The sequence below is a fragment of the Folsomia candida genome, unplaced genomic scaffold, assembly GCF_002217175.1.
Source record: "Folsomia candida strain VU population unplaced genomic scaffold, ASM221717v1 Fcan01_Sc058, whole genome shotgun sequence".
Classification (NCBI taxonomy): Eukaryota; Metazoa; Arthropoda; class Collembola; order Entomobryomorpha; family Isotomidae; genus Folsomia; species Folsomia candida.
Window position 1 is genome coordinate 140899 of NW_019091250.1, and position 10997 is coordinate 151895.

At 37.2% G+C, this 10997-nt stretch overlaps 3 protein-coding genes across 4 annotated transcripts; all 3 read right to left on the bottom strand.

Annotated features, from left to right (window-relative positions):
- Positions 1 to 657: 657 nt before the first annotated feature.
- LOC110862469 (cyclopropane-fatty-acyl-phospholipid synthase) lies at positions 658 to 2588 on the bottom strand. The gene is made up of 2 exons (XM_022111663.2): positions 2088 to 2588; positions 658 to 1693 (listed from the first exon to the last, which is right to left on the bottom strand). The coding sequence occupies exons 1-2, from the start codon at positions 2494 to 2496 to the stop codon at positions 906 to 908; spliced, it is 1197 nt and encodes a 398-aa protein (XP_021967355.1). The 5' UTR covers positions 2497 to 2588; the 3' UTR covers positions 658 to 905.
- Positions 2589 to 8237: 5649 nt separating this feature from the next.
- Positions 8238 to 8826, bottom strand: LOC110862482. Of its 2 annotated transcripts, none has more exons than XR_002549182.2 (2): positions 8626 to 8826; positions 8238 to 8542 (listed from the first exon to the last, which is right to left on the bottom strand). XR_002549182.2 is itself a non-coding variant. In XM_035845561.1 (2 exons), exons 1-2 carry the CDS (start codon positions 8742 to 8744, stop codon positions 8334 to 8336), a joined length of 306 nt encoding a protein of 101 aa, XP_035701454.1. In that variant the 5' UTR covers positions 8745 to 8807; the 3' UTR covers positions 8238 to 8333. The 2 variants fall into 2 exon arrangements, 1 of the variants encoding a protein (XP_035701454.1); XM_035845561.1 differs by having other exon boundaries at positions 8648 to 8807.
- A 1135-nt stretch (positions 8827 to 9961) lies between these two features.
- On the bottom strand, positions 9962 to 10691 carry LOC110862479. The gene is made up of 2 exons (XM_022111673.2): positions 10536 to 10691; positions 9962 to 10415 (listed from the first exon to the last, which is right to left on the bottom strand). The coding sequence occupies exons 1-2, from the start codon at positions 10606 to 10608 to the stop codon at positions 10063 to 10065; spliced, it is 426 nt and encodes a 141-aa protein (XP_021967365.1). The 5' UTR covers positions 10609 to 10691; the 3' UTR covers positions 9962 to 10062.
- Positions 10692 to 10997: the final 306 nt, after the last annotated feature.

Consider the following 10997-nt stretch of genomic DNA (forward strand, 5'->3'; position numbering starts at 1 on the left):
TGGCGAAGGATCACTCATGTATAGTTCGAGTTTATGTATAATATTTTTACACCAGAGGTAGTAATTATAATTGTCACCATAATTTATCTAAGTAATTATTATCATAAAGCTTGTCTATTTTTCACCACATAGCCTGATGAAGAGATTCGAACCGGTCGCAATGGTGAATAAATCTGATCCTCATTCAACAGTTTAAAGTGTTCCTTGTTCTTATTATCAAATGTGCATCATTATATTCCAGGAACCTTTTTCGACGCACATGATTTTTTTATTAACTTTTAATGTATAAAATGTGCAGCTTTAGGTCGCCCGCATACGAATAATTACTTCGTATATGAATATTACCTATATATGTTGTATGTATTTCAAGCTACTGAATTAACAAATGATTTAAGAAAATATTGCGTATGGTAAACGCCATTTCACAAGTTTCGAATAAATGAGTGAATATTTGAATGAGTGAATATTTGAATGAGTGAATATTTGAATAAATGAGTGAATATTTGAATGAGTGAATGTTTGAATAAATGAATGAGTGAATGTTTGAATGAATAAATGAGTGGTTGAATAAATGAGTGAATATTGGAATTAATGTTGTTCATACTACATGTGAATGAGTGAATAATTGAATGAATAATTTCTCTTTGAACACGTATGTGACCACACAAATGGTTTATGTCACATAAACCATGAATAGTTATGTACACATCTGCCACATTTATATTTATTAATATGATGCAAATATCGTTTTTCCACGGAAATTTTGTAGTTTTTTTTTATAAAATATTCCAAAATATTTCGCCATCCACAATTTATGAAAATTGTATTTTTTATAAAAGAAATAGGAAGGTTTAAATTTTTAAATACTGTGAAATTAAAAAACCTATTTTCTTTGTTGTTGCCTTTTACCTCACAGATTCATAACCCCGCTCTACGCCCCTCTTACTCAGGACAATTTGCCACAATTGGTACGACCTGGTTTGGAAGAAGGCTTGTGCACAGTTCAGGTAAATGTGCCACATTCTGTGAAAGCGTTCCCCATACTTTGGCGCCAATTTGTCCCAATTCTCCTCAAACTTGACCTCCCAGGCGGCCAGGGTTTTGTAATAGTCGTAGCCGAAGTTTTGCCAATCCTCGATTAAAAAGACGTCCTCGATCGCTTTGCAGACTTGTAGATAGTATGGGATGCAGCCGTTCGGAAATATATATTTGTGACACCAGTAGTCGAAACCGAGAATGTTCCTGTCGTTGTTTACGATCGTGTGGAGGAGCATGAGGCCATCGTCGGTCAGACAGCGGTTGCAAACTTTGAAGAATTCACGGTAATTTTTATGTCCGACGTGTTCGATCATTCCGATGACGGCGATGCGGTCGAATTTTTCGTTGAGGTCGCGGTAATCGCAGATTCGAAATTCGACCGGGAGACCGTCGCAGAGTTTAGTGGCGTGTTGGATTTGTCCCTTAGAGATTGAGATCGCGACGACGGAGACGCCATAGTGTTTGGCGAGGTGGTAGTCCAGGGCGCCATAGCCGAACCCGATGTCGAGGACTTTCATGCCAGGTTTGAGTTTGAGTTTGCGCGCGACGAGGTCCATCTTGGCGATTTGGGCGGATTCGAGATCGCTGGAATTTCTCCAGTAGGCGCAGGTGTAGAGGAGGTTTTTGCACAGGATGGTCTCAAAGAGGTCGTTTCCTGTGAGGGACAAGAAATGGTTAACCTTTTAATGTGTATGAAATAATTGATTTCATAAAATAATTCGTATTTTAAATATATACGAATTATTTAAATAGAAATGTAAAAATGTGGGATAATTGTTTGTAAAAAATTAAATGTTAAATTGGCGGGAAAAATTGTTTTAGTTTGTATTCAAATTTTTTAGACCGGGTAACCATTAAAACCCACTCAGACAGGAAATTGTAGTCTTATCGAATTTCTAAATTTCTAATTGGGAATTAAAAATTTTGTGACGGGCAAGATCACAAATATCGCGGTTGCAAATTTGAAAAAATTGAAAAATAGAGACAACAAATTTTAATTGAAAATTTCCCACGGGAAGGGTTAATATGAAAGTAAATATTGCCCTCACCCAAATCGTAATGTTCCGCCCCGACCTGCCAAACTTTTGATCGACTCTGCAGATTAAATCTGTCCAGTATGGTGGACAGCGGGTGCATAAAGGCCAACGTCTTGGTCGACTGAAGTCCACTGATCACCATGGCTTTGACATCGTTGATCGTGCAGACTTTATCCATGTGGGCTTCGAACAGGCCCGTGTGTCGCCGTACGAAGACGCGGAGGTAGAATTCCTTCTCGTCATGGACCCTGATCCCCAGGGGACCCTTGCCCTCCGCGTTGTGCCCCAGTATGCCCAGCTCTCGATCCACGTACCACTTGACCATGGGAAAGATTATGCGGATGGCGAATCTCACCATGAACTCGTAGAGGTCGAAGCATTTGATTATACTCCAGCACGTTATTTCCGTGATTAAGTCCATGGTGGGAGGTATAAATAGTCGAGACCACCAAATCTGGTGGAATATTTGGTTTTGCGAGGTATTTTTTTTGGGACGTTGCACCCCACGGAGCGACTCTGGTGAACTGATTGAGTTTGATTTTTTAAATAAGGCAGACTTTGATTGTTGGGGGTGGTGGTGATGAAATAGTGAAGTTTTTTTTAGGTCCTCGTTAAAAAAGTCAGGTACATTTATAAGTCTTTTCTTTTGTTTAAGAGGTACTTTTTATATGGCAAGACTGGAACTTTGTGAGGTGTGTAAATTGAGATTTTTAATTAATTATGTGTGTAGGATGTAGACAGGGATTGCATCACAGGAATAATTTTTGATAAAGTACGTGTTACAAGTATATTTAAAGGTCTGGCTGGATTGAGATAGAAAATTAGTGGCGGAAGTAGCGTAGGGAGATTGGAAGAGATCTTATAAGGAAATTACTAATTAGGTTAACACAGAAATAAATTAGAGCAAGAATTTATTACATGATGAGGTTGGGGTTTATGTCTTGTGTACATAACATTAAACAAAATTTTGCCAGGCCGCGGAGGGTGTGGGGACTTTAAGACAGGGAGACTTCAGTGGGAAGCGGAGCTTGTTAGGATTGAAGTTAGATTTGGTTAAAAATTTCTATGGGGAATAATTTATGTGCCCCCCCCCCACACACACACACAGTTTTGCCACCGGTGAAATTGAGAGTGATGGGAATCCTTCGTCAGTAATGAGTCATGGATGAGGGGGCAGATTGGGGTACGTGTCTGCCTCTGCCAGTGTCACGGTCCGCAAGATTAAGAGAAATATAGTGCGGCAAAGCACGATACATAAGTAGCGGAAAAATGCTGAGAATGCTTCACAAAATAAAACAAATAATTCACCGATTCAAATTTTAATAATGCCTAAAAACGAATTAAATAAAAACAAACTAATGATCTTTAACTGAACACTACGACATGTCGACAACACAGAAAAACATGTTTTGCCCAAATTTCATGCATATCGACCACAAATTCATGCATATCGACATGATGTCGACAAAGTGGCTACACCCCCTTAATAGGGTGTCACCCTATAGCCGTGAAGAAAATGTGTTAAAAATTTCAGGTCGCTGCGACAAACCATTCTCGAGTTATAGTGTTGACAGACAGACAGACGGACAGACTAACTAACCGATCGCATAAAGTAGCCTGCGCTACTTAATAGAGGCTTGATTATCAAAGTTAGTGTTCTCAGCGGTGGATTTTTTGTGTAACTTGTTTTCCTTGCGTATTTAGGAAATGTGTTGGTGTTTGTGGTAAATGAGTGTTTTTAGGAACCCTGACTGATGTATGTATGCAGTTACTTCTTACTGGGTCGTCCTGCCACGGGACAACTAATTGCACAGAGGTTTAGTTGTGATTAATATTTTTATTTGGGTAGGTTACAAGATTGGTTAAGAATTATCGTGACAATAAATGTGGGGTGAGTTTGGTACAAGTTAATTTTTATGGCAGCGTTTTATGAGAGTTGTTATTTATAAGAAATGGGTCGGGTTTACGTAGAAATTTGAGGGTGCGAGTTATTCGAATTTTATCAATTTATACGGAAATTAAAAGATGGTATTAAGTATAAACAAACGGTCCATACTTTGATACATATATTACGAATCAAATTGTGAAATTAAAGTCACCAGTTGAAGATAAGAATTTGCATTAATTTAATCGCACTTATAAATATTAATTAAGTGTGTACATAAATTACGAAGTGTGTAGGTGGAACATGTCCAACTAATTGGGATAAGGGGAGGTGATTGGCAAAGGAGGAACGAACATACATACACTCTAAGCAAAATTTTAATGAATCATTACTGCGCGGAGTGCATATATGACTCTACCACGATAGTAATGATTTGGTATTAAAACAATACTGTATGGTAAAAAAGTAACACAAATTAGTGTTAAAATTATTACCAAAGAGTGTTATTTTATTACTAAATCTATACCCACATGGTGTAAATGTTTAATTCCGTCACGGTAGAGTCATATATCTACTCCGCTGGTTTTTTTTATTACCAAGTTGCTAAGAGTGTACTTAAGCACAAGCATTGCTGCTGTGAAGTGCGATATCATACAAAAAGGCAAAGTTTAACGGTCAGTAAGTACATATCTGCTCGTTATTGTGGAACTCTTATGTAAGTTAAGCTAGAGTGTTGAGTGTGCCGTTCTGGTTGGATTTGCACCCATCTTCCATACAGCTCACCGTAGACTACAGAATTTTGGGTGTACTCACGTTATACGAGAATGAGAGATTTCGTCTTCTCGCCTTTAAACTATGAAGCCACCATATGATTGCAACCGTCGTTTCTCATTCATACTCTTTAACGAAACTATTTATTTTCCCCACATTACGGAGGTTGACGTGAATTGCCCTAAATCTTATGCTTTATAAAATTGATGTAATTCACAATTTCTCCTCCACTTCGAGCATACCTGCTGGATTTTAAATAAACCTGAATAGCAAAAATTACCACTATGGTATCAAAATTTCGCATTTTTTCATTTTCAAAATTTCAAACACGAAAAATTTGAGATCAGGATATAAAATAAAATAAATAAATATAAATAAACGTCTGTAAATAAAAGACGATGTTTGAAAATATGCAAATTTTGTCATTCTTTCTGAAGACTACATATACATTTTGAATTTAGTTGTTTTTGAAATCCATTTTATAAAAAAACGCTAGACAAATATTCTTATGAGGTTTACAATTCGTTAATTCTTATCAGAATCGCACTTCAGTTTAATTTGAAGGGAGAAGCCTGGTTGTTCTGAAAAATATGCAAATTTTTTAAATAATGATTTTCATTTTCAAAGCAAATTTCTTACCATCCGGAGAAATGAGTGGAAAAACTGCTATTTGATCAAAATTAAAGAAAAATTCCTACTTTTATTTCAGTATAAGACTTTGTACAATTTAAACTAAATTATTGAATTTCAAATGTACAGCAAGTATTAAACTATTCAAATTTTGCTATTCAAATTTTGAAAATTATTCAGATTTCATTTATAATGGTTCTCGTTTCAAATTTCAATTAAATTTTATTTTCAAATAATCAAAAACGTTAACCCTTCAGATTCCAAATATTGATTACGACAAACTTTTATATTTTTATTTCTGCGTAAAACAACGCAAAATTAAAAATAAAATCTTCAAGGCTATAAATATATAAAAACGATCATTATCATCTTTGGAAAAAAATGTCAACTTTTGCAAAACTTTCAATTTGAAAATATTCGAATTGTGTGCTGAAATATAGTCAAACCTTTTTGCAAAAAATATTCAGAATTTGTGTTCGTAGTGGTTTCCGTGTTGACAATAAATTTGCGTGATCAAGAGACCTGGACTAAATTACTCATAAGGAAAATGTTAATATGTTTATTTTGGCGTGAAAATTGATAAAGTTAAAAAATACCGCATCAATGTATGTTTCACGGGATGAGATTTATGAACAGAGTGTCACTTGTTTGAAATTTGAAGTTACAAACATTATAGAAAATGTGAATCTGATACTACTTTTCTGAATGTATAAAATTTCTATATTTTTTATCCCAGACACTAAGTTGGGTTAGACGGCGCATTTTATGAGAACACGGGGAAGATATCGTACATCCACCACCTCCAATACCAACATCAAAATGGATTCGTTGGCCAAATGTGTAAGTAAAAGTACAATGGAGTTAAATGTCAAAACTTTCAGAACCGCCAGGTCGAGATTAACAGCGCAGAATAAAAATGTTAATTCAAGAAGCAAAACAACTACCGTAAAAACTCAAATAGTAGCCTTATGCTCAACCATGTTGTAGCCGGGCCCAGTCACCAATTTTGTAAATAGTAGCCCCGGCTACTACTTGAGTTTTTACGGTATGTTTACCCAAGTTAGAGGCAAATATCAACCATACTCGATCCTTCCAATTTTTGCCGAGATTCCACAATCTTCAACTTTCTTCCCCTACCTGTTTAAAAAACTAAATACGTCCCCCAATCTTGTACTGAATACCATCGTCGTCCGAACTCTTCACACAACATTATTCGTTCTTCAATTTTTTGATAAGTACTTATCCGCACCCGATAATAATAAACCAAACCCAATGAAGTACACATAATACTTCTTGCACGATTGAGATAAGGATATAATGAATTATATTTTTTATATATTTATAGCGTGCAGGATTTTAACTTTGGGTTGTTCCACGCCGAAATAGAAATATAAAAATTTTTCCTAATAAGTTTTTTCACTCAGATTGGTTACCGGGTTTTTTAGTTTTGAAAATCGAATTTAATTGAAATTCAATTTGAAATGAAACCCATTATGAACACAAAATCTGAATATTTTTCAGAACAAGTGGACGCGTTATTAACAACCTGTCGAATTATTAACGACCTTTCTTTTGTTTACAAAATTTCAAATCAAATAGTATGCTTAACGGATTCGTTTTAACAAAGTTTATTTATTAGATGCACACCAAATTAGCAAATTCTGCCCATATGTACCTATTGAATAATGTGCTAATAGCGAAAACTAAATTCCATGTTTCAATCGTGGAAAAATTAATACGGAAAATGCAATTAGTTTTCAAAATTCAGCCAATTAGAAAATGGGGGTCCGTAATCAAGGCAAATTCTGGTTGAAAAGAATTTTATCAATTATTTCCAGGCATATTTGACTCAAGTTTGACGATTTGGAGACAAAAATCAAAAATATATGAGATTTTTCAGGTCAAAGTTGCGGTGGGGGCCACCTTATATGGCAAGAGCCGTAACAAAACCCCGGTCAACGTATCTAAATTTTGCGTAAGGAGCAAAATGAGACAGATTCTCCTACGCCACTTGGGTAGTGGTGGAGCACACGCGACAGAATTCGAGTTTTTCTCTCGCTGGAGGGAAATGGATCTGCATGCACAGTACATTTGATATGACTCATGTATAATTACTAGTGTCAATTTAATTTGATGTGCAATTTGGGAGTTTCCGATTATACCGTAAATAAACCGTTACAACGCATGTAACCAAGGGGTGAAAGGAGTGTCATACGTCAATGTGAATATCAAATTGTTCGAAAATTTGTTAAGATTGACACTTCTGACGTGTTTTCGACTTTTGTGTCTTATTTGTGTCAAATTTAACAGTTGATAACCCTTATGTGACCTTTATATGACCTCTGAGGTCAAAATGGAGGTCACCATTGAATTCGGGTTTAAATTTCAGTTGAAATTGAAATAGATATGTCCTATGACCTTTACATGACCTCTGAGGTCAAAATGGAGGTCACCATTGAATTTGACATTGAAAAATAGTTAAAAATGATGTGTCAATGTCAAAACTGACAAGTGACACTTTTTCGTCACTTTTCGTCACCGTGACGATGTCGTCGTCACAGGTGACGTCCAAACACAAAATGACATGAATTTTCGAATTCCTCATTGAAAATTAGTTAAAAATGATGTGTCACATGTCAAAACTGACACGTGACACTTTTTCGTCACTTTTCGTCACTGTGACGACGTCATCGTCACAGGTGACGATGTCACAGTGTCCATCTTCGAACTCGTCCTGTCCATTGACGTTAGGAGTTTACGTTCAAAATTTCAAGTGTCTATGTCTTTTCGTTCAAAAGTTATCGGAGCTACGGACGGACGGACGGACGGACGGACAGACGGACATAACGATCTTATAAAGGGCTTTCACCCCTTAATAAGTGTGAAACGTGACTTTACTGCAATGAGTTAAGGAGTTTCTATGTTTGTGAATTAAGACTACATAATTTTATGCGTATCGGTATAAATATTAGTTATGCAAGATTGGCAATAAATCCGATGATGCAGGCGCCCCAGGCCGTGTAAGGGTTGACTTTCTTGGCCGCCTCCTTGACAGTGTCCCACAACGAGGCATCTACCGTTACGACCATGGAGGACAGCGGGACGGCGAAGATCAGGAGGATGGCGACAGTTGAGAAGATGTGGGTGCGCCTCATGGTGAATATTTGTGCAAGCTGTCCACCTGTTAAGGAATTAAGTAGTATTAAATTTCTGTAATGAAATGAAAATTTATGGAAAAAATATTTAGTTGACAAATAAATTTACCAGATGTGTGAAATTAAATTACCGTAAATGAAATTTTGTGTAGACGAAGGACCGTATTTTTTTATGAGTGGTAGAGTCTGAAGTGGATGGGTTGCCGAAGTTGAGTCGAATTTATGCATTTTGATTATTTATTTAAAGAGTGTCTTCCTGTATTGATGTTTACTTACTTATGTAAATAATTTATCGGTAGAGTTTCCTGGTTATGAAATCGAGTGAGTTTTCTAGCGAGAGTATTTAAAAGTTTGTATACAATACATGTTAGATATGAAGTGGGGCTGGACAAACAGGTTTTAAGCATATGCAATATTGACTGTACAATAATGCAGAGCTATGACTTGGTAAATATGTGGCGAAAATAAGTTTCGGTAGGACCAGGAAGTAGCGTTGACGTGGAAAGATAACCAGGATGATGAGGTCCTTCGGTTATTAAAAACAGATAACCTCATACTTATGTAAGTTATGTGAATATGTGCAAAGTAGAGAAGTATTTGTAAATCTAAAGTACTGGGATTGACACGACTTTGAGGGTGATGCATGGAAATAGTAGCATTTTGCTATTGACGTCAGAAGTCAAAAGTAAATAAACTGATTATTTTCAGGTACAGAGTTCAACCTCATAGTAGGTAAGATTCATTGTGCTTGTTGAATTGTGTGTTGATTAAATAGTTTAATGCTTATACGCATTTACGGAAATGTGTTTACATTTTGCAAATTTACGTATTCCAATCTTTGTGTATTGATGCGTATATACTTTGAACCCATTTGTCATGTCCGTCTATGTTGTTCTTTATGAAATACAGAGAGTATGTGGCTAACGCTTTTCTGTTTCTGGGAGCAAATTCAGATGTTTATGGATTTAAGTTAGCATAAGTGCATAGTATTGCTAGTTACCTAGTGTCAAATGACACTAGGAAAATGAGATTGGGAAAGGAATGATGCATATGTAAGTACGTTTTCCCTGGTTTTCTGGGAAACTAAATTTTTGATAATTGACAAATTAAAACTGGGCCCATCAAGATCTGAATATTACGTGAAAAAAACTGCCTGGTTAGATTAGACCACCTTATAATGTAGAACTTTACGAAGACATTTTAAGCAGGGGATCGTGGAAACTGTGGAGTAATGAAAATCTAACCATGGACGTAGCTGGAATTTGTTATACAAGTATGAGCAGATGATGGGAACATCTAACGAGGGGACATGTTCATGGTGACCCTGTGATCGGGCAGAGGCAATAAGCAATAGATGATTACATTCATACAATTGTTCATTAGCCTATTGTTCCCACTGTTTCGGTAGACCTACCTGGTTCCACGGGCACCACGAAACATTCTGGTTAATTATTATTTTCCTAATTTTATTTGCATCGATAAATTTAACATTGCAATTAATAAATTCTGCGTATGTCCTGCTAGTTAAGTAGTTATGGTGGGAGACTTAAGCAGCCGTAACGGACACGGTAACCCTGCCACAGAGCATGAGTGCCTGGGTAGCCTCGTTGAACACTTCAGCACTGACGGGAGCAGTGTTCCCCACGAGGAGGCTGGAGGGTGTGATGGACCACCGGATCGTGTATTGGGAATCCGGAACAACGGAGGAGTTTGGAAGCGTACTGTCAATGATGACCACAGTTTGCCCCATGAAGACGGTCGAGATCTTGAGACGAAGCTCTGCCGCGGCGTCGGCGGGAATAATGTCAGCCTCGGAGGGATACGGGGTTCCCACGACCATATGGGCGATGGGGCCTTGACAATTTTCGATCCTCACCTCGCGAACCTGGCCAGCACCACCTGGGGAAATGAGAGATATAGCTTTTAAATGGGACGGCGGGATATTAATTTACATTGTAAAGGGCAATTAATACTGGCGGGCTAAAAATAGTTTTGTTGAAAATTGAGTGAAAATATTACCACAGGGCTGGTGTTCAACCACTCCGGCGGAGCAGGCGACAATGCAGAAGGCAATGATGGCGAAGGTCTTCATTTTGTGGGAATTTTCTATTGTTTTTATTTATTTACGGGATAGGCCTGAAGTAGGAGAAGTGGACTGAATTTGTTTGGCATCAAAACTCCTCTTTTATAGCGGGTTGATTTTTATACAAGTTGTTAGTTAATACTCGTTCTAGGTCATAAATACTTGGGATTTAGATATCTTATCGGTTTGGCTTATGTGGAAATTGTGTAAGGTTACCAATTAGGCGTGATAGGATGCATGTTTAAATATGCCGGTCTCACATCGCGGCAACACCTGGTGAGATTATGTGGAACTAAATACAGAAATCATCCACGTGGGGTAGAAAGCGCCAAGGTTTGAGCGTGAAAAGCGAGCAGGGTTTCCCTCGTTGTGGTCCCTAGTTGGGGTTTTGCTCCAAT

Bases quoted from the DNA above. Each gene is read 5' to 3' on its own strand.
- LOC110862482 (XM_035845561.1), bottom strand. From the start codon at position 8,744: ATGCATAAATTCGACTCAACTTCGGCAACCCATCCACTTCAGACTCTA. The intron at 8,543-8,647 runs GTAATTTAATTT...ATTCCTTAACAG, and splicing joins TACACAAAATTTCATTTACG to GTGGACAGCTTGCACAAATA.
- LOC110862469 (XM_022111663.2), bottom strand. From the start codon at position 2,496: ATGGACTTAATCACGGAAATAACGTGCTGGAGTATAATCAAATGCTTC. The intron at 1,694-2,087 runs GTGAGGGCAATA...TGTCCCTCACAG, and splicing joins GGCGGAACATTACGATTTGG to GAAACGACCTCTTTGAGACC.
- LOC110862479 (XM_022111673.2), bottom strand. From the start codon at position 10,608: ATGAAGACCTTCGCCATCATTGCCTTCTGCATTGTCGCCTGCTCCGCC. The intron at 10,416-10,535 runs GTAATATTTTCA...TCATTTCCCCAG, and splicing joins GGTTGAACACCAGCCCTGTG to GTGGTGCTGGCCAGGTTCGC.